Source organism: Chiloscyllium punctatum, chromosome 7 (assembly GCF_047496795.1).
Source record: "Chiloscyllium punctatum isolate Juve2018m chromosome 7, sChiPun1.3, whole genome shotgun sequence".
In the NCBI taxonomy this organism is placed as follows: domain Eukaryota; kingdom Metazoa; phylum Chordata; class Chondrichthyes; order Orectolobiformes; family Hemiscylliidae; genus Chiloscyllium; species Chiloscyllium punctatum.
Window position 1 is genome coordinate 63,422,883 of NC_092745.1, and position 24,007 is coordinate 63,446,889.

The 24,007-nt window shown below is 38.2% G+C and overlaps 1 protein-coding gene across 2 annotated transcripts in view; it reads left to right on the forward strand.

Moving 5' to 3' along the window:
- Positions 1-24,007, forward strand: part of kif14 (kinesin family member 14) — a 114,462-nt gene that overhangs the window by 73,987 nt on the left and 16,468 nt on the right. The window contains exons 22-28 of one of the 2 annotated variants that reach the window (XM_072573837.1): positions 4,860-4,957; positions 10,136-10,230; positions 12,271-12,495; positions 15,003-15,187; positions 16,085-16,243; positions 20,515-20,637; positions 23,395-23,469. In XM_072573837.1, coding sequence (XP_072429938.1) covers positions 4,860-4,957; positions 10,136-10,230; positions 12,271-12,495; positions 15,003-15,187; positions 16,085-16,243; positions 20,515-20,637; positions 23,395-23,469 — 960 coding nt within the window. The remainder of the gene's footprint in view (positions 1-4,859; positions 4,958-10,135; positions 10,231-12,270; positions 12,496-15,002; positions 15,188-16,084; positions 16,244-20,514; positions 20,638-23,394; positions 23,470-24,007) is intronic. The other variant, XM_072573838.1, reaches the window with a different exon arrangement.

A 24,007-nucleotide genomic window follows, 5' to 3' on the forward strand; every position in this document is an offset into this window, starting at 1 on the left:
CAATTTGGTGACTTAGTGCATAGATAAATAGTTAACCTTTCTCAGTCATCTGGACCTGTTAGTAAAAAGAAACAGTTAATGATTTTGGTGCTTTCTATTTGCCAGTTGGTTGATCTTCATGATTAACAGCTGCTGACTAATTGTATCTTTTATCCAGCACAATCCACTGCAAAACCAATATTATGAATCTTTTGAGATACCAAAATAATAAGACTGTATGCATAAAATAGACCCACATCATACGCACTGCTGAACATTTGTTTCAAGATTTACCCCAAAATCCAAAATTTACAAATTGCTACATAGAGTCATAGTCATAGAGACATACAGCATGGAAGCAGACCCTTCGGTCCAACCCGTCCTAGTCCCACCTGCCAGCACCCGGCCCATATCCCTCCTAACTCTTCCTATTCATATACCCATCCAGATGTCTTTTAAATGTTGCAATTGTGCCATCCACAACCACTTCCTCTGGCAGTTCATTGCGCACACACACATGGTGAAAACGTTGCCCCTTAGGTATCTTTTATATTTTTGCCTTCTCACCATAAACTTATGCCCTCCAGTTTCGGAGTCCCCCACCCCAGGGAAAAGACTTTGTCTATTTACCCTATCCATGCCCCTCTTGATTTTATTTAACCTCTCTAAGGTCACTCCTCAGCCTCCGAAGCTCCAGGGAAAACAGCCCCAGCTTGTTCAGCCTCTCCCTATAGCTTAAATCCTCCAACCCCGGGGGAAATGTTGCCATGTTACTTCTCTAGCAGAGGTGTATGACTTTACAGAGCGGCAACAGTAATTTGGAATTTTTTACAGACTGGTTTTCTTTTCCAAGTGCAACAATTACATATTTGTAAATCTTATCACAGTTCTCTCAGTTTCTTTCCCTCTTAAAGTTTTCTTTATTTTTCTTTGCTTTTGTTTTTCCTTACTACTTTACTTTCTTTAAATTAAAATTTCATTGTTTCTTGGCCCTTTGGTTCATTTTTAGTTTTGCCACTTATGTTTATCTGACTATTTGCATAACTGGATGGCAATTACAAAACTAGTTGCTTGGAACCAAAAACACACACTCCCTTTGGACGAGGAGATACACTGCCAATGCTTTTTTGAAGTTGCAACCCAAGTAAATATTCAGATCAAATTGTCTCAGTTGTCTGATTTTGATTTGTATTTATTATGAAGTAGAGATGCTAAATTGACACCATTAGATAAAATGCAGCAAAATTCCCTTTTTTCTATGAACACAATATATACATTTTTTCATATTTTGAGTATGTTTTGTAAATGCACAGATATTTGTTTCAAATGCTTATAACTAATTCTTCATGCTTTGTCATTTTGTTTTCTATAACAACTACTTTAATCCAAGTTTTATGTTTCCTACGTTGTTTCAATTTATGGACTGTTTCTCAAACCTTGTTATCCCTGTCGAAGCTTGATAAGCTCAGATGTGAAAGTCAACCAACTGTTTAAATTACATCCTTGCACATGATATGGAGATTCATTAGCTATTAACGTGGGATCTGGACATGAGCTGATAAAGCAAATTTTGACGTCATGGCCATTAGACTGGCCTCAATATTTGACACTGCAATCTTTCTTTTCCAACTAAAGTTTAATTGAAAGGTGTTAACATTGGCTTTTCAAATCTTCAACCTATTTTGCACACTGCAAAATGTTCAGATTTGTTGAAAGCTTTACAAGAAGAGCAGGCTGCCTGTCTTGTTTGTTCTCTGACACATTTATTGAGTATTAAATTACCATTTTTAGCTCAGTAGTAGTTTTTGTCCCTCTTTTAATCTTTGAACGCACTGCTTTGCATGGGAGCTTGTAAAATGACAAATCTTTTACACTTTTCCCAAGGCAATTATTTAGAAATGTTAGTTTCAATTATGCAAGTTGATTGTTTAACTCCCCATGAGAAAACTTGCACAGCAAAATTCCTTTTTGTTTGGTCATACTTCAGTTTGACTAGCATTTAAGAAGAAAGACATGCATGTAATGATCAAATCAGCTTTAAAACTTAAAGCTTTATTTTATTTTGAATTAACACCATAATGAAAAAATACCATTTATTGCAAAAACAGATAGTTCTGGGATAATGTTTCAGCAGTGCAATTTGGCTAAAACGCCGCTGGAGAATTGGGCAACAGCAATAGCGCGATTCCAGCAGGGATTGGTTAACATGCTTTGTTCATGCATGATGTGCACACTGAAATCTCTGCTCCGTTCTGCGCATGTACCGATGTCCGCGCAGGCATGATGTCGGTGCTGATCTTCATGCCATACTGCACATGCACCGAAGTCTATGCGGTGTTCTGTGCGTGTGCAATGTCAGCACCAAAGTCTGTGCCATTCTTTGCATGCCTGATGTGTATTCTGGTCTTCATGCAGTTCTGCGCATGCGCCTATGTCAGCTGCCGATAGAACAGCTTTCTGTGAGAGCTACTGTACAGAGAGCAGCTTTCTTATATTTTTTAAATGTACTATGTTAAATTTATTTTTTGTTTTGTTAATAAGTATGATTTCAACCTTCACCCGGGCTATGCTACACTTTGCGTTAGACTTTTGGGTGATTTTTGAGCGATCGTGTGTGATGCTTTTTGCTGGTCTGCCTCTAATCCCACTTTTCCCATAGACCCCATTATTTCTATTAAGTGATTTTTCTATTAAGCGAGGTTTTTCTGGAATGCAATTACTGTGTTGTAAGAGAGCTACCTGTATGATTTGTTCTACATTGACCTGTGTATTAATCATTCGTGCCTCTTTTGCCATCAAATCTTTCATTGTGTTGGCATTAACGAATGACTATAAAATTTGACCATTCAAAATTAAACTTATATTTTTAATGACAAAAAGTCACTGATGTTAAAAGCATAATTAGTATTGCTCTCTTCACTTGCAACGTTGATTCTTAGATCTCTGTTATTTTACCTTTTAATGCTCACCCCTATGATGTCTAATCTAAGAAATTATGTAGCTGTTTGAATAGTGATGGTTGCAAATTATAGTCTGCTGTAAAGTTGGGTGCACTTTGTCAGTACAGTGCACAGTGGGCTTTATGACTGGACTATTAATCCTGAGGTCCGTGTTAATGATACTGCATTCATATACATTCACGCAGGTGGGAAATTTGTGCTCAAATCTAGAATTTTTTGAAAAATTACTATCAGTGGCCATGAAATCATGGGGTCGTCATAACAAAATTAATGGTTCACTAGTGTCATTTAGGGAAGGGAATCTGTTTGGCCTGCATTTAATTCACAGGTCTGGCAGCATCTGTGGAGATAAGCAGAGTTAACGTTTCAGATCCAGTAATCTTTCTTCAGCGCCTTCTTCCCTTTTTCGGACACTGGACCCGAAACATTACCTCTAATTTTTGTCAGCAGATGATGCCAGGCCTGCTGTACTTTTCTTCCAGTTATTCTGGTTTGTTTCTGATTTCCAGCATCAGCAATTCTTTGTCTTTTTAAGATGATTTTTAACTATATCATCATGATGGATTATAACCTGGATCACTTATAGACATAACTTCAAACTCCAATGCACCATTTCTTTTAAAAAAAAAGACATCCAGCCCCAAGGTGACTGTGGATTTAAATGCAACAGCTGCCGAGAGAGAAAAAACTTCAAATTTCACATCTTACAAGGTCTGAAGGAAGCTTCTAAGGGCTGTCCTTAAAAAGGGAGAAATTCACAATAAGTTGAACTGCAATCTCCTGGGAGACAGTTGTCTCAGACTGTGAACATAATCAGAGGAAAAGCATCAGCCTGATTGTGAGAATTCACTTTTCAAGAACGCACAAGGACAAGTGTTAAAACTCAGTTCAACATTGTTTGTGAGTCCTAGTAGAAGAAGGTGTGCTTGTGAGCTGTGATGCTGTGTGCCGGTGGCTGAAGTACTTTTTTTTTAGTTCGCCAGCATTTGAATGCTAATATACAGTAAAGGTTACCATTAAAGGATCGCCTGCTTCATTGCAGGTAAAGGGTTCTCTTGCTCTGCGTGCTAGAAGTCAGTAAACCAGTCAAAGGAAACCAGACAAAGGGAGGACTTTCTCACTCAGTGCTGCCATCCAGTTGTTGGCAAAAGGATTTCAACTAACTTGGAAAGCCAAGAATTCTGAAATCAATTCTGATTAACTATCAACGTTCCACTATACTCTTCACAAGTGACTGATAAAGACTTACGTACATTCTTGCTAATCAATGTATGTGTTGTGTTATTTCTTCTTGCATTAGTAATGACTAAATTCACTCTTTTGTAGACTCGAGAAAGCCTGCTTACATTGGCTTATTTTAAAACTTAAATTCCTTTCTTTATGGGAGAAAGGAATCTACAGTGGATGGGGTCCTTTGTAATTAACCTGAATGTAACCAACTGAGGGTGTGGGTCAATAAAGAAGGGGAGGTAGTTCATTTCTCCTCATCTTTGAGCTTGGAAATTTGAGATACCCCTTCATAACACCTAGGTTTGGTTAGAAGAACTGCTATCTGAAAAGGTCTTCCAAATGACTCTAGTGTATGGAGTAAGGTGAGCAATAAAAGCTCACATCACAAAATAAGTAAGGAAAGCTGCTGCTGGAAACTTTGGACTGGAGGTTTCTCAACGTAGTCAGTGTGTGATGTTTATTGATAGTGAAGATATGTTAACAAATTACTTGCTGTATTTTGTTAGTGAACCTTTTGTCTTTCTTTTACTTAAACAATGAATTGCTTTTCTTCAAAGTCTATTATTTAAATGTCGCTGTCTTCTGCATCTTCAAAATACTTGTCAGATATCGTAAAAAATGATGGAAATGAACATTATTGTTTTGCTGTTATTTCAACATTATACCAAACCTGATTATAATATATCTTAGCAGGGCAATACACATCCTGGAGATGAAGACCTTTTTTATGACCCGAATGATGACTGGGAAACTGATTTAACCTCCTCTTCTACTTTATCTAGAAGACGGTCAGTAGCTTTTGAAATGGGTTTCCATGTGTTTCAAAAATGATTTGAAAACTCTGCATTGAGTAAGAAGGATATAATTTGATTGGGAATATGTTAACAAAAATTAGCAATCATTTTTCTGGTATTGATAGTGGATCATAATCTTCAGTCTATGTGGCCTTTTCTGAAACAGTACTGCTGCACTGGCTTCCCAAAGCTTTTTCACCTGTCCATTCCATTTTCAGTGCAGGAATGACAATTTGTTTTATTTTTGAATGTTTATCTATCAGTACGAGTGAAATTCTAAATACAACAGCTGTAGTTCTTTTTGATTTAGTTCAAAGTGGTTTAAAACAGATAATTCAAAACTCTTTGGTAATATAATAGAGGGAGGATTCAAGTGAAGGAGCTTGCTGTAATCATACAGTGTCCTGGTGAGACCACATCTGGAATACTGTGTGCAGTTTCAATCTCCTAACCTGAGAGAATGAAACAAAATTTTCCGCCAGCCTTTCTGACTATTCTGAGGTGATGGGCATGTTTTGCTCATGCCCCTTTCGCAAGTTTGCAGCTCTCATATGGTGCACATGTTTGTTTCGGACCGTTGCACCTAGCCAGACTTTATACGTCACTGAACCTGATCTTGTGTCAGCCATGCCTCTTACGTTTGCAAGGCTGTGGTGGCTTCTACATCAAACTTCATCCCCTGAAGTAAACTATTTCTCTCACTTACTGGAGTCTTGTGTCTGGCACTGATGTTTCTGATGCTGTTTCACCGTCAGCCCCAGGTCTGGTAAGATCAGATTTTACCTGGTGCAGAGTCTTCTCCCCATTACCAACTCTGCCGGACCTATCCCTGTATTTGCATGAGAGGTGGTCCTACAATCAAATCAAACTGGGATAGTTTGGTATCTAGTGAAGGTGTAGGCTGTTTCTTTAAGCCTACCTTTAAAATGTGAATGGTTGTTTCAACCAGATCATTTGACAATTGGTGGTGTGGAGCTGTCCTTGTAGGTTGAATGGCATGGAACTTTAGGAAATACTCAAATTCCCTGCTGATAAACGATGGCCATTATCTGTGACCAAAACTTCCAGGAGTCCGTGAATTGCAAAATATGTGTGCTGTTTTTCTGTTGTCATCTGTGTTTCACAAATGAACTCTATGCATGTCCAGCCATTCTGCGTGGGCGCCCACAATGATTAGGAACATTGAACCAATAAAAGGACCTGCATATTCGATGTGTAAATGAGTCCAGGGTTTATCTGACTATTCCCAAAAAATGTGGAGCCACTGGCAGTAATTTTTGTCCTTGTTGGCACTCTGGGCACTGCTGCACCAACATGGCTACGTCTGCATCCAATCCTGGCCAATAGACATAACTTCTTACCAACATTTTCATTTTGGAGACCCTGGATGACTGTGGTGGAGTTCAGCCAATATCTGATGGTGACCTTTGCTTGGGACAATCAACTTTTCTCCCCATGATAATATGCTGTCCTCTACTGTAATCTGGCCTCTCTGGCTCCAAAAGGTTTCAGTTCAGTTCTGGTTGTGATGGCCCTCTGATTTTCCCTATCACTACCAGCTGTATCTCATATGAGACTAGAACAGAAGTTGTAAATTGTAAATGTTTTCCAGTATAGGGTCTCAATCTAGCTGATGTCTTGCACAAACGTAAGGGTTGGAGTCCAGAGCGTATTTTGTTAAAGGCTGGTTCTGTGGTTACTGAAACAGCTGCACCAGTATCGACCTCCATTAGAATTGGGTCACCATTTAACCAGTCAGTTATTTTGATTGGTTCTCATTTGGATATTTGTAAAATTTAACTGTTCCAAACCATATATAGGTGGATTTTTCAGGGTGTATACTCTCCTGGATATTGGCCTATGAGTTCTCTTACTCAGTTTAGGTGTAGTGGGACTCTTTTGCAGTTTCTGGGTCATATACTTGCAGCAAGTGCAATGGCTTGCAGACTGAAATCCTGAAGAATATTTAACTATTTGGCCAAGGCTTGGCTTTGTTTTGGGATCTTGCTGTGGACTACTCAGAATATGTCCTGATTGACGCTATGTAATTGCCTTCATTTGATTAGTGTTTCCCAAGCTCAGTTGAACTGGTGAGGGTGACAGCTTCCATCAAAATATTCTGCAACTCATATGCTCCACTTCTTGTATTTTTCCAATAATTAAGCCAGTTGTAGTGTCTGTTTGAAATCCAGTTGGGCTTCAGTTGTTAGGTGCTTTTGCATTAATCCCACATATGAAACAATCTCTCACCATCTCATTAGGGGTTGAAACCAAGTCACATCCCTCTGCTGGTCATCGTAACCTAGTGAAAAGTCCAGATATGGATTCTCCTAGTTCTCAAATTGCTGAGGAAAAGGGTCTGAATTAAAGGAGATTTGGAGTTGGAATATTCCTTAGCTAAATCCGTCAACTCTCAAAAGGTTTTAATGTCTGGTGCCTCAGGGAAAGTTCAGCTCCTAGTAACTTAAAGAGCTGTGGGTCCACAAGCTGTTAGGAGAACTATTTGTTACTTTTCTTCTGCCCCAGTGTCATTTGTCGGGGAAAACAATAACACATTGTTTACATATTCTGCGCCCAGTCTTTGGCAGAATCACATTTAAGCTATCTAAATAAGCAGCATGATGCCAGAAATGCTTACTCCAAAGGCAACTGTTGTGAGCAAATTTCTTCAGGAGTGCGCTTTACTTTCATTGCCACTGAAATAACTCTACAGAGGCCAATATCCCGTCACTAAGTCATCCTTTTATTTACATGTGGAATGTCCTTGACACTGATCCAGCCCTGTGAGCCAGCTGTCAATATCAAGGTGTCAGACGCACGCGTTCTTATCTGACAGCCAGAAATGCCTGACTGGGGCTGTTAACCTGGTCCAATCAGGGAACTCATTCTGAGGTCCACCTGGTTGACGTTGTTACAATCACGACAAATACATTTGCTTGTGTTCCGGGTGATGCACATTGTCCCTTAGATGTTGTCTAAAGCAATGCTGGACATTTTTTAAAAAGTGTGTGTGTGTACATATAGTTACTACATTATATAATGAAAATAGCACCAAACTAACTGAACCTGAAATGTTGATTTTTTTTTAAAAAGTTATTTTCAGAAGTAGATGCTGCTTGGTAAATTTCCTTCTCTAAGTTTCAATGTTTGAAAAAAGTCGACTTTGTATTTGCCAACTGAAACAGAAGCTAGTGTTCTTGAGAATTGTGTATTTTGCCAGTTGATAGCTGTGTTACTGATGACTTTGTGATGCATCTTTGTAAAATGAGGAAACAGTCTGTGTGAAAATAGATTTTTGCTCTGCATATTCATTTTATTGTATTGCTAAGGCACTGAAATAATCTCTGCTGTAATTCTGCCTTGAATGCTGACCGTACTTTTTATATAAGTTTTGTAGTGCAGTTGGAATACTGTTGCTTGGCAACATTTTGCCAATTTTATGAATTGCATGAAATTGCAAATCGACAGCAAATTCAGAAGTTTAGTAATAGCTTTAAAAAAATCTAAAATAACCCTATTCAGTTAGGAAAGAAATGTGTATTTGAGAAAGTGTCTTTAAAAAAACAAATGTGATCTTTATAGGATGTTCCATCTTTAGCAGTGAAAGCATTAATCCTGTTTGGTTATTTAATTGTTTTCTACTCTAGCATTTTCCCTTCACACATACTTCTAAGTGAACATCATTGTTAGATGTAGATATTTATTAAGGTGTTTGAGACAGTGCATCTCCATAACAAAAGTCCAAATTCCTAGAGCGAGCTGATTGCTATGTAACAATATTAGACAAAAATTCAAATGAATAAAATTCCAGAGCATTTCATTATCACCTGTCAAAAGATACATGTTTTACTTAACTCGATGCCCTCTTAAGAAATAGTGCTCTATAGAATAGGGGCAGCGCAGTGGCTCAGTGGTTAGCACTGCTGCCTCACAGCGCCCGGGACCCAGGTTCGATTCCAGCCTCTGGTGACTGTGACTGTCTGTGTGGAGTTTGCACATTTTCTTCATGTCTGTGTGGGTTTCCTCCCACAGTTCAAAGATGTGCAGGTTAGGTGAATTGTCTATTGTATAGGTTTATAGGGTAAGGGAATAGGTCTGGGTGGGTTACCCTTTCGAGGGTCGGTGTGGACTTGTTGGGCCAAAGGGCCTGTTTCCACACTCTAGAGATTCTATTCTATAAATTCTTTTAATACTTTGCAATTAGTGTTAGTTTTTATGCTAAGTTTTATCCAAACTGGCACTATATTTGACATGACCTCTAAAACCCCAGCTAAATGTTATCAGCTATATTGTAGGAATTAGTTGATCTTACTCAGGGAAAACATAAAACTGCTTTCTCTTATATGCATCAACATGGTTCAGTTGATAGTGCTCTTATTTCTTGATCAGAGATTCCTTCTTGAGTTCCACACAAGTGCTCAGGTCTGTACTCTACTTTCAAACCCATACATTATTGGAGCCTCGACCCTTCAGGTGAAATAAAATCCTTACCAACTGTTGTGGAAAAATATCATTAAAATCAGATCAGCAATTCTTCCAGTTTTATGCCAGTATTCGTGTCTCAATCAATACCATCAAAATAAAAAAAAACATTAATCTTATTGTTTTTTGGTTTTGCTGGTAGAATTAGTTGCAACATTTCTAGAGATGACCTCCTGGGGTCTGAACAATTTATTTTGTATTATTTTGCTAATTCATGAAGCACCATATATATTGGGCTGTTTTAAAATACAAGTTTATTTTTGTATTCTGTTCCAGCATTGCTCAAAAATAAAAACTTGTATTAATGTCATGTTTTTTATGATCGTTGACATTACTAAGCACTTTACACTCCATTAAGTAATTTGAAGTGCAATCAGTATTAAAGTGCAGGAATCTTGAATTGTGCATGTAAAGTTTATTTTGTCAGTGTTCACATCAGATTACAATTTGTACCAGTTTGAATCCCATGAATAGTTTGAAAAGAAGTATTTACCTTAAAATATATCCGAAGTGCCCCATCAGTTATATACTCCAGCATTCATAGTTCTGTTTTTCTTTAAATTTGTATTATGATTTAGAATGTGTAAATACATAGATCAGCACTTAGGTACTATTGTTAATGATATAAATGCAGCAATTTGTTATGTTTCAAAGAACTGAAATTCCACTATTAACTTTTTTCATGCTTAGAAGTAGAAGCTTTTTCAAAAGCAAAAGAATGTCTGGATGTTTAGCAGGAATCCAAGCTTTAAGCGTTCAGAATCTGCATTCTGCACATTCAACAGGTATCTCCAAACTGTTCTATATCTGTATATAGTAATTCAGTTCACAAATGATACTGTTTCAATGAGTACTTGTATGTATAATGAGTACTTGATTTTGTTTTTGGTCATTTCTGTCTGTCTTCTCCCTTTATCTTGACCCTATTTCTTGTCCTGAGTATGTATATAGATGCATAAAAATTAGGAGCAGGAGCAGCCTGCTAGCCCCTCTAGTCAGCCGTGCTGACCATGGCTGGTCTGACTGTAATCTCAATCTCTCATTCTTGCCTGTCCCTGATGACCTTCACCTTTTTTCATGGCTCCGTTGTCACCGATCACATTCTATTAACTAACTTTAATTTCACGTGAGTCTGAATGGCGTTGACAAGTTCAGACATACCTAAAGCAAATCTCGTTTGCTTGCACACGTGTTGTGTGCCATCCAGTGGATAGCTATTGTGAATAGAAGCTGTGGCTACTTTTAATAGTAGAAAGTGGATGATGGACTTTGGATTCTTTAAACCTAGAAATTCCCAGTCTCTCTTTCTCACCTGCTTCCTGAACTTAGTATTCTTGAGCAAATTTTTATGTCATCCCAGTTGAGATTGGTTCTCTGCACAGATGGAATTGAATGTGGAATGTGGCCTGCAAAATATTCCAATATGCTGTCTTAAAATAGGAATTGCTGAATCAGAAAGAAACATTCCAATTCCTGCTGCCACCATCTTCCAAAAGAGCTTGCAGTAGATTGGCCACTTGTTCAATCAAGTAAGATTTCTGTGGATTAACTGAAATGTAACCGTTTCCACCTCCATCGTTACTTCACCCCCAACACACACACACACACACACACACACACACACACACACACACACACACACACACACACACACACACACACACACACGTGGTCTGACACATGTGTGTGCACACGCTCAATTGCTCCCTTGCTCTCAAGCATTCTCCTACTCTCTCCCCACTCTCCAACTCTCTCTCGTGCCCTCTCTCTCTCTCGTACCCTCTCTCATATACTTGGTCCATACACACCAATCACCTCCCCCACATGCATTCTCCATATGCACATACCACTCATTCCCCCTTCCCCCATGCCCCCAAACACATGTGCATGTGCATGCATACCCTGACATGTGGTTCACGATTGGATACAGATTGTATGATATACATTGTTACTTTAGAACCTTTTAAACCAAATAGCTGCTAACAATTTTTGTGTGGGTTCTTGATTCCTTTGGTTTATTAATTCACAGGGGCGTAATGTTAAGGCAATTCCAAATACTTGACTTTTTTCAAAGCTGCAGCTCCTAAGCACACATCCTTTTGACTTGAATATTTCTGACTTAAGACCACATTTTTTGATGCTTGTAGTAAATGTGACTGAGCATTTTGTCAGCACCAATTCATTTTAGTGAATATTATTTTGTCATTATTTCTATCAGAAGTATTGCAAACGTTTCATTGAATTATACAATATAAAAAAGCATTTGTAATGATTATGTAGATTAAGTTATTTTGAGTATGTACTTTGCAAAGAAAATTGTTAAGGCGTCACCATGGCAACTCCATGGATGCCACATTTTATCGTTTAGGACAGCTGCCAACCTTATTGAACTCGAGGCAACATAATAGCTGCCGTGTGACAAGATGAAGAATGCACGTAACGTCTGAATTATTTCTATGAATTTCAAGTTGCGCAGCAGTTGCTTTGTTAAATTTTACCTGCATTAACATGCTTCTTGACAGATGGGAATACTGCCGTTGCAAGGTAGATGGACTTTAAGTATAAAAAGCATTGTTTCCCAGAATGACTTCATTGTAAATTTTCCCAAATAAACTGCTCAATGCCTTTTTTCAAATTGCATAAGAAATATTATAGTTCAGCAAAATTAAAACTGGGGCAAAATGAATTTCCACATAAAGCAGGTTTTGTTAGAGGAATTTGTTTTGTGAATCATAAAAATTATTTTGTATTCAAGATGGAACCTGAACTGTTTAAGCAATTATTCAAGTATTTTCACTAATGAGATTCTTTTAATTTCCAAACAGATTTGCTGAACGTTTCTCAGAGTATAATATTAGCAGGGTCGGAGTCAACACTGCCTGCTGTTTGTAAGGAACTTTTAGGGGAAGCTGTTGATTTTCTGGGAAGAAGTTATTTATCACAGGAGAACATTCCAGTCAGACTTATCACTGACCTCCTAACTATTCACAAATGGACGATGGAAATATCTCAATCCTACGAACAGCTAGATGAAGAAAGTCAACAAAGCTGTAAGTGTGTCATTTTGATTTTTAAAAAATTGAATTTAGCTTTTATTTCCAAAAGTACTTTGGTGTTTATTAGAACTGAAAGGAAAAAACAAGTAACTGCATGCTTTCCAATGATGTATGATGAGTTTATTCTGAGAACTTGACAATAAATCTGAGTTAAATAGGTTTCCTTGTTGTGGTAAAGAATGCAAACCTTTTAAATGACAAAATAAAGTGATTGCAGAGCAATAAGGTGCGAAAGGATCTGGGTATCCTTGTGCATGAATTGCAAAAGGTTAGTATGCACGTGCAGCGAGTAATTAGGAAATCCAATAGAATGTTATCATTTATCACAAGGGGATAGAATACAAGAGTAGTGAAGTTATGCTTAAATTACTTGAGGTACTGATGAAATTGCATCTAGAATATTGTTCACGATATTGTTCACTTTTTAATTTAAGCAAGGGTTCAAAACATTGGAGGCAGTTTAGTGAATGGTTACTAGACTAGTACCTAGATTGGTTGTGTTGACTTGTGAGGAAGACCATAAGACCATAAGACATAGGAGTGGAAGTAAGGCCATTCGGCCCATCGAGTCCACTCCGCCATTCAATCATGGCTGATGCGCATTTCAGCTCCACTTGCCAGCATTCTCCCCGTAGCCCTTAATTCCTCTAGACAACAAGAACCTATCAATCTCGGCCTTGAAGACATTTAGCGTCCCGGCTTCCACTGCACTCCGTGGCAATGAATTCCACAGGCCCACCACTCTCTGGCTGAAGAAATGTCTCCGCATTTCCGTTCTGAAATGACCCCCTCTAATTCTAAGGCTGTGTCCACGGGTCCTAGTCTCCTCGCCTAACGGAAACAATTTTCTAGCATCCACCTTTTCAAAGCCATGTATTATTTTGTACGTCTCTATTAGATCTCCCCTTAATCTTCTAAACTCCAACGAATACAATCCCAGTATCCTCAGCCGTTCCTCATATGCTAGACCTGTCATTCCAGGGATCATCCGTGTGAATCTCCGCTGGACACGTTCCAGTGCCAGTATGTCCTTCCTGAGGTGTGGGGACCAAAACTGGACACAGTACTCCAAATGGGGCCTAACCAGAGCTTTATAAAGTCTTAGTAGTACATCTCTGCTTTTATATTCCAACCCTCTTGAGATAAGAGACAACATTGCATTCGCTTTCTTAATCACAGACTCAACCTGCATGTTTACCTTTAGAGAATCCTCGACTAGCACTCCCAGATCCCTTTGTGCTTTGGCTTTATTAAGTTTCTCACCATTTAGAAAGTAGTCCATTCCTATATTCTTTTTGCCAAAGTGCAAGACCTCGCACTTGCTCACGTTAAATTCCATCAGCCATTTCCTGGACCACTCTCCCAACCTGTCTAGATCCTTCTGTAGCCTCCCCACTTCCTCAGTACTACCTGCCTGTCTACCTAACTTTGTATCATCGGCAAACTTCGCTAGAATGCCCCCGGTTCCCTCATCCAAATCATTAATATATAATGCGAACAGCTGTGGCCCCAGCACCGAACCCTGCGGGACACCGCTCGTCACCGGCTGCCATTCTGAAAAAGAACCTTTTATCCCAACTCTCTGCCTTCTGTTAGATAGCCAATCCTCAATCCATCCCAGGAGCTCACCTCGAACACCATGGGCCCTCACCTTGCTCAGCAGTCTCCCGTGTGGCACCTTATCAAAGGCCTTTTGAAAGTCCAGATAGACCACATCCACTGGGTTCCCCTGGTCTAACCTACTTGTTACCTCTTCAAAAAATTCCAACAGGTTTGTCAGGCATGACCTCCCTTTACTAAATCCATGTTGACTTGTTCTAATCAGACTCTGCTCTTCCAAGAATTTAGAAACCTCATCCTTAATGATGGATTCTAGAATTTTACCAACAACCGAGGTTAAGCTGATTGGCCTATAATTTTCCATCTTTTGCCTTGATCCTTTCTTGAACAAGGGGGTTACTACAGCCATCTTCCAATCGTCCGGGACCTTTCCTGACTCCAGTGACTCTTGAAAGGTTTGATAGGCTGGGCTTGTATTGGCTGGAGACTGGAAAAGCAGAATGTGACTTGCTTAAAATGTCCAAGCTTCTGAGGAGTCTTTTCAGGATAGATGTGAAGAGTACGTTTCCTGGTAAGAGAGAATTTAAGTCCAGGGTCACTATTTAAAAAATCAAGGGTAGCCCGTTTAAAGCAGAGATGAAATGAAATTTTCTGAGTATCATGAAACTCTCTGCTTCCATTCCCTGTTCAGGAAAAGTCCTGGAAAGTCTTTAGGGCAGAAGTAGGTAGATTCTTGAAAAGCAGAGGGTTGAATGGTATCAGTGGTATGTGGGGATGTGGATTTGAGGCTATAATCAGATCAGCCATGATTGTAGTGTTTCGTGGAGCAGGCTTGAGGGGTTAAATGACCTATTTCTGCTAATTTTTATGTCTGTTTGAAAGAAATGAAAGAATTTATGGGCTTAGTTTTTCATGCATAATTTTAATTTTTATTTCAACAGTGTTCACTAATAATAGAGCCATGCAGACTTATTGTGTCAGAGCCACATCTGTTTTTGAAAGGATCACAATTTTACTGAAGTTATGGATTGACACTGTCCCAAAAGACAATTGCTTTGGGATCATTGAAGATGAACTGTTTGGGGAAGTTAGGACATTGGGTAGAAACTTACAATTATTATTGCAGGTATGTAATGTTATTTTCTATTATTTTGTCTGGAAAATAAGTATAGAAGAACTTACTGCTGACAAGATTAACATTCAAAGTTGTGCCTCTGTTTTTATTTTGGCAACATTTATTGCCAATGCCACCACTAGGTTGCACAGCAACCTGCGTAGAAACACAACATCCATACAAGAGGTGCCTCTAAAATGTATTAGAAAACAATTAACCCAGAAGCATGCTCAGAATGAGCCCTAAATGTCTCAATCATCACCCCACTCCCTGAGCAAAGTGGTTAGGGGACAGCAGCAAATGGGGCTGCCAGAAGGTTCTGTTGCAACAATGTGACATCATTGTAGCCAAACGTGTATCTTGTTGGCCTTGTTAGCCATCTTGGAGCTGTCAGCCCATATTACATTTTATTTTTACCTTGATTTAACAACAGATCCTTAACTAATAATTCTAACTTTCCATCAGTGGAGTAAATGAATTGTTATGTAATTTTCAACAGTACATAAAAGTTTTGCTTCCAGGTTGAAAATGCCAACAACTTGTACTGTAGCACTAGCAATCTAACAGACCAGATTAAAGATATAAAAGAAAGTGTAAAATAATTTCAGTGTGCTATAAACCTCTTACAAATTTTACTATTTGTTATCCTGCCTTTTCTACTTAGATGTACTGAGTTACTTATGATGTATGTACTGCATTTTGAGTTCTGTTCAGATTTCCAACATATGCAATTGTTTTGCTTGTTTACTAAAAAAAAGCAGCAGTTTCAAAACAAAAAATTGAATACCAGTAAAGTTTTATTCTAATACATTCTTGCCTGCATATAGGATTTCTGAAAACTGGAGGAGGAGGAGTTAAGCTTGCAGCAAGATATTGAATAAAGCATTATGTCTGTTTGTGTGTTTCCAGGGCTGTGATTCAGACATTTCTTCCATGGTAATGGAAGCTGAGAACAAAATAAGCCAAACAATTAGAAGACTTGTAAAGCACATAGGTCATTTGGCAGCATTCATGAGCATGGAGCTGAATTTTGACGAAGAGAACATAGATGATTCACCCAGTTACAAGGTACTGTGTTTTTCCAGCCTCAAGAAAAAATTCCAAACATTGAGAGTTGAATGAATAGTATGAAATCTGTTCTTTCTGTATTTTAAGGGAGTTTCATGTTTAAAAAAATAACATATGTGCTTAAAACAAATTGCCAAAATGTCAGAATTTCTAGAATCGTCTGTCATAACTTCCTTTCAGATGTTGTGTAATCTTCAGTCATTTTTGTGATGAACACCAAGCTTAACACCATCTTTTCAGATAACAAATAGTTCATTTATTTGGTTTGTCTACTTGTCCGCCTCACATTGATGTAATTTAACTTTACAATCAGGTGTGGTTTGATAGCAATGATCTATGTAGCATAATCACCTCTGAAATCCTTCACTGATGTATCCTTGGTTGCCTTCTCTTCCTCGCCTACCTCTGTGGTATCATATTCAAGCACTGGGTCAGCTGCTATTATCAATCATCCTTACAATTCTGATTCTAATGGATGAGTCAAACTTCTCTCATTAAAGACCAATAAGACCAAAGCCATTGTTTCCACACCCACCATACATTCTGCTCCTGAATATTGATTCCATCTGTTATGTTTGTACTAAGGACTATGCATCAAATTCTTAATCCTTGCCATCTGTTTGTTAATATCACCAAAATAACTTTTAGATTACTAAGATTACTTACAGTGTGGAAACAGGCACTTTGGCCCAACAAGTCCACACTGACCCACCGAAGCGCAACCCACCCAGACCCATTCCCATTCCCCTACATTTACCCCTTCACCTAACACTATGAGCAATTTAGCATGGCCAATTCACCTAACCTGCACATTTTTGGACTTGTGGGAGGAAACCGGAACACCCGGAGGAAACCCAGGCAGACACTGGGAGAATGTGCAAACTCCACAGTCAGTCGCTTGAAGCGGGAATTGACCCAGGTCTCTGGCGCTGTGAGGCAGCAGTGCTAACCACTGTGCCACCTTGCCTCTGCGTCCATCTCATTATTTTATGTATATTGGTTTGTGACTTTTTTCGTCTGCTTTAACAATCTGTCATGTTCCACTCTATTAAAACCCAAACTTATTCGAGATCTGTTTATCCCAGTCAAGTTTTAAAACACGTCCTTGTCCCCCAAGTTTTTCAATTTAAAATCCTAATATCAATTCTCCCCCATATTTTCATGGGAACAGGAGTAGGCTATTCAGGCTCCTGTCATTTTTACCCAGTATTCAGTCCTCAATTGAACTGTACCTCTATTCTATTTTCCTACTACTGCTCCATAACTTTTGATGTCTTTTCCTAGTGTCCTAAAAGTGTTATCAATTTTACTGTGGAAATTCTAGAGCCCCAGATTTTCACTAATCTTGGAAAAAACGCTTTGTGATTTTTCTTCAAATGTCTATTTTACTTTTTAGATTACATATATTTGTTGTAAATTCCCAACTTCTGGAATTAATTTATCTATATCTGTCTATTCCTTCTCTACATAGTATTAATGACACAGTTCAAAGTTTGGGAGAAGATTTGTAGCTCGCGTGCTCGTTGTTGTGGTTCTGTTCGCCGAGCTGGGAATTTGTCTTGCAAACGTTTCGTCCCCTGTCTAGGTGACATCCTCTGTGCTTAGGAGCCTCCTGTGAAGCGCTTCTGTGCTGTTTTCTCCGGTATTTATAGTGGCCTGTCTCTGCCGCTTCCGGTTGTCAGTTCGAGCTGTCCGCTGTAGTGGCCGGTATATTGGGTCCAGGTCGATGTGTTTGTTGATAGAGTCTGTGGATGAGTGCCATGCCTCTAGGAATTCCCTGGCTGTTCTCTGTTTGGCTTGCCCTATAATGGTAGTGTTGTCCCAGTTGAATTCATGTTGCTTGTCGTCTGTGTGTGTGGCTACTAAGGATAGCTGGTCGTGTTGTTTCGTGGCTAGTTGGTGTTCGTGTATACGGATCGTTAACTGTCTTCCTGTTTGTCCGATGTAGTGTTTTGTGCAGTCCTTGCATGGGATTTTGTACACTACATTAGTTTTGCTCATGTTGGGTATCGGGTCCTTTGTTCTGGTGAGTTGTCTGAGCGTGGCTGTTGGTTTGTGTGCTGTTATGAGTCCGAGTGGTCGCAGTAGTCTGGCTGTCAGTTCAGAAATACTCCTGATGTATAGTAGTGTGGCTAGTCCTTTGGGTTGCGGCATGTCCTGTTCCATTGTCTCTCCCTTAGGCATCTGTTGATGAAATTGCGAGGGTATCCATTTTTGGCGAATACCTTGTATAGGTGCCAAAAACGGATACCCTCGCAATTTCATCAACAGATGCCTAAGGGAGAGACAATGGAACGAGGACATGCCGCAACCCAAAGGACTAGCCACACTACTATACATCAGGAGCATTTCTGAACTGACAGCCAGACTACTGCGACCACTCGGATTCATAACAGCACACAAACCAACAGCCACGCTCAGACAACTCACCAGAATGAAGGACCCGATACCCAACATGAGCAAAACTAATGTAGTGTACAAAATCCCATGCAAGGACTGCACAAAACACTACATCGGACAAACAGGAAGACAGTTAACGATCCGTATACACGAACACCAACTAGCCACAAAACGACACGACCAGTTATCCTTAGTAGCCACACACACAGATGACAAGCAACATGAATTCGACTGGGACAACACTACCATTATAGGGCAAGCCAAACAGGGAACAGCCAGGGAATTCCTAGAGGCATGGCACTCATCCACAGACTCTATCAACAAACACATCGACCTGGACCCAATATACCAGCCACTACAGTGGACAGCTCGAACTGACAACCCGAAGCGGCAGAGACAGGCCACTATAAATGCCGGAGGAAACAGCACAGAAGCGCTTCACAGGAGGCTCCCAAGCACTGAGGATGTCATCTAGACAGGGGACGAAACGTTTGCAAGACAAATTCCCAGCTCGGCGAACAGAACCACAACAATGACACAGTCTTTCACTGCCTTGGCCATATTCTACCATTGGCTCCTAAATCCTGGACTCAGTCTGCTTTTCTCCTTTGAAAACGTTTTGATTGAGTTTTTGATGAAATTCGTCAACAACCTGCTATCCATTCTTTTATCTGCTTTATCTCTTTTGCCCAGGCCATGATAATTGGTGAGAGTATGAAATTGGAACTTCTAATTGAAGGTTGAATTACTGGAGAGAGACACAAACAAATGGTGATTGACAGTATAGAAAGGTGTTGTCCATTTGCTGTCTAGATGTCTTGAATTCAAGATGTGACCATATTTATATATCTTGCAGCATGGAATCTGACAAAGGTGAATTGTTTCTGCTGCTGTAATCAGAGCTGATAGTAATACTGGACAAAAAGAATGAAACATGTCTTGACAGATCAGAAGTTTTATTTCTATAGTTTTGTTACCATGATGATTAATTATTGAAATGTGCAAAATAAGGCTGCCAAGTTGTTTAAATACAAAAACTCAAATTTATTAAACAAAAGAAAAAAATTACATATATGTAAATCAAATTGAAAAGTTCTTGTCATAAACAGTAACAATGAAATTCAACCCTTATCCCAGGAAAATCTTTTTCAAATAATTAATCCCAGAAAAATATCACTCCAATTTTAACTCTTAATTTCTTTCTTAACTAACTTTTCCAGTTTTCATTCTTAGACTCCTGAAACAGTTTTAAGACTTCTTTACAGATCTAGTGGCCTGAACCACCACCTATTTCTGATAGCTAAAATTTGTTTTTAGTTCTGAATGCTTGAAAATTCTGTACAACTCACTTAGCTTGGAGATTTCACAAACTATCGTTCCCTATTTATGAGGGTGAAACTGCTGTCCTGAACTGAAGATTTATTCTTCTGGAATGAAAGTGAAACCTGATTCCTCTGAACAGAACTCAGACTAAACTAAGTGACCTTTGACCATTTGTTTTTCTACAGATCATAAACTCAGTAATTTAAGCAGTTTATAAATTAACTTTTCAGATTTCTTGCTGGGCATTTTCTTAGAATTTGCTTATAAATTCTGCGTGTTTGCTTAGAAATTCTGTATGTAGGTCACTTTTTCAAATAACTTTTTCTGACCTTTCTAAAATAGAAAGCTACCTTCAAAGAACTGAAACCTAATCCCATCTGCCTCTATTTTAAACATTTAAATTCCTAAATGATAATATATTACATACTTTGGATCATACTGTTTCCAAACCAAATCACATTACTCAAAATCCACACATCTAATTAAGTAAAAAACTTCTCTTTTTACTTTGGTATTAAACTTAAATTATGCTCCAAATGTCTTCACAGAGGAGTGTTATGACCTGCCTTTTTGAAGGAGTAGAATCTGGAATGGAAAGTCTCTTGGATGCTGGTCTAAAAAATATCAAGGACCATCAGAAGTTGTTGCAAAGACCATCATCAAAGTTGGAGGTAATCTGACTGTTTGAAATTCATCATCTTGTATGTTAAACTTGCAATACCTAATTGATTGGATTGAGTAATGGGTATGTTTTTATTTAAAGCAATTTGCTTTTCTTTGCATAACTAATTTTGAAATCAAAATATATCATGAGTTCTGGTATTTTTCTCCCAGATTCTGTGATAATCAGTGCAATAATATATATATAATTATATACTGTAAAGATACTCATAATATCTTTGAATATGTTCATTTATCCTACATGCCACATCGTTATCTAAGCTTGAAAATGAAAAGGAGAATCCAAAGGTTGTCTTGAATCACAGCTTCTGAGAAATTTCAAACCATTGTTCATCAGTCGCAACAGGCCTATTTAAGTTATCAAGTTATCCTTCACAAGATAGGAATGTGAAAAAAGACAAAAATTTGTCATTACTTTATTAAAACATAGGATCGCTGAAAAAGGTGGTGATCCATTTAGGACTGAGAAGAGGAAAAATTACTTCTCTCAAAGAAATGTGAATCTTTGGAATTCTTTACCTGGAGGGTTGCATATGCTCCATAATTTAATACATTCAAAACTGAGAGGAAAGATTTTCGACCTCTCAGGGAACCAAGAGTTATGAAAAGAGCAGTGTCGGGGGAGTGGAGTTGAAGCTCAAGATGAACCATGACTGTATTGAATGGCGGAGCAGGCATGAAGGCCCATATCGGCTACTGCTGCTCTTATTTCTTGTGTTGTTCATAAATTGAACTATCTCATGCCATAAAATCTTTTACACTGCCAGCACTTTTTCTGCTGTATTCCTCAAATACTATTGAGTTGTTAGTGATTATGTTAATATGAAGTAATTTTTAAAAATCATTTTAGGAAGATAGGAGTTTTGATTAAATTAATTTAATTGTTCAAATGTTTATCATGATATGGACCAAGCGACCTATACTACATCTGAAGTCATGACTTGTGTTTCAAAATATTTATACATACAGGTTCAAATATTTGAGTTTGTTGATTTGTTGCAGTATGACAACTAGCCTCACCTCTTCTGAAAAAGAGTCTCTGAACCCTAAAAATTAACTCTGCTTTCTGTCTACAGGTCCTGCCAGATCTACTGAGTCTTTCCTGCAATTTCTGTTTTCTTTGATTTCCAACGTCTGTAGTTCTTTGATTTTCTTGTCATTTCATCACTTTGCGCTTCTACAACTGCTGGCTGTATGTAAAAGATTAACAAAATGAAAGTGTTTATGCCTCCCAAAGATAGATTTACTTTAGCAAAAGTTGTTGTTTATCACCCTAAATGTATAGCATCGTAAGGTTAATAAAAGATAGCAAGTGACGAGAAATATCATTCCATTTGTCAATAGGTTAATGCTCTCATTCACCAGTAGGTAGTGTACATAGCCTTGAAGCAACTGTTTTGTTGCATGGCAACACTGATTTTTTTTTCTCTTGGTAAATACAGAATAGTGAGTGTGAGAGCTTTGAAGAAATGATTGTATGTTAATGGAGTTAAATGCAAGATGATTTGCATTAAAGGCTTTGTTTATTTAGTGCTGTAATGTTACCTTATAGCATTGATTCAGGCAATAAGTGAATTCACTCATCACCTGAGGTAGTTAATTAACCTCTGTGTAATTCATTCAAGGTGATAAACCAGCAGCTTTAGGCAGAAGACATTTTAGGAGCATAAAAAAATCACTTCCTTTCTGTCGAATGTCCATTAATTTGCAAGTATTGTCCTTGTCATCCAAGGCCCCTTGTAGATGATTGCAAGATGACATCACCTGGACAGAACCTGTTGCAAGGATGACAACACCTTTCCCTTAGTGAAACTTTGACACTTAGTTAAAGCTTCTTCCTCACCAAATCCTACCTCGTTCTCTTCCCCACTTCCTTCTAAGATCATTTCAAGGGAGCTCTTTCAAGTAACTTACAGCTGCACTTTGGACTAATTAGTCATTGGACCTGTGTTTCTCACCATTCTTCTGTTACTGAGTTGTTCAGTTACTCAGTATCTTTTGATATCCTTATCCCCAGCTTAAGCCTTGCATTCACCCAGGATAAGCTTTCTTGGGGAAAGGACCTTTTTCTATAGCTTCTATAGTCATCTATATAATTGTTATGAAATATCTTTACTCATTATTAACATGATTCATTCAAGATAAAATTAAAAACCTTAACATATTTCACAGACACAGAGCATTAATTTACAGTTCCCATGAACCACTTCTTGCTGAACTTCATCTATCAGCAATACTTCTTTTTCTCATTCATTTATTCATCTAGCCTATCTTTAAATAAATCTGTGCTATTTGCTCCAATAACTCCTTGTCATAGTGCATTCCACATTCTTGCCACACTTTTGAGTAAATGTTTCTTTTGAATTCTCTCTCTATTGGATGTGTTTGTGGCTATGTATATTTCTGACCCCTTATCTTGCACTCACAAGTAAAAACATTTTCTTAATCATCCCTCTGTCTCCCCTCTGTATGTTTTTAAGAGAGAGCTCCAATTTGTTCAGTCTTCCGTGATACACAGTTCCAATATCATCCAAACAAGTGTTTTTTGCATGTTTTCCAATGTCTCTTCCTTTAGAATATGAAGACCAGAACTGTACACCCTAACCATAGTGTAGCAATTAATTTTCAACCTAGAAAATGTTAGAGTTCCATGCCATATTAAAAGCAGACAGCTATTTGTATATACATATATATGATATGTGCAGATTTTGTATAATAAGTACAGCAATTTTTTTTTAATGTTTGAGGTATTTGAGAAATTAAAGAAGTGGAGCATGGCATTGTCGGTGTCAATACAAAACTATCTCATGGAACTTAAAAAGGTGAGGGATATTAAAGGTTTGTGTTCATTGTAATGTAAAACTTTTATTACTGACACTTCTGTTACCCATTTGGCCCAAAAGAATAAATTGAGTGGTGAACAGAAGTATGTAAGTAGTGTTTATTTAGTACATGAAAATGTTTGTCCTACCTCAGCAGTGAGCAACGTTTCATAGAAATAAAATAGAAAATGTTTGAGTCAGGGATGTTTGTTTTTGAATGTGTGTAACATCTCGAGCCTCAGTTTATTACAGTAACCTATCTTTTAAAGTTGTAATTCTGGAAAGTATTGCATCACTTTATTTCTGTGCTTCGTTTTTGTCATTAGCGTTGGTGGGTGTTCTGATTTAATACCAAGCTGCATCCTATAATGCCTTGTTAGCAAAGTTTTAATTTTATGATTGAAGCCATCTGGAAGCAATGTTCATGAACAGATAAAGATGGACAATAGCTATTGTACATAGCTATTACATTAGGTATTTTCAATTTTTCAAATATGCACGTTAAGTGGAAGGTTGCTGAATATGGTTTGTAGGTGCA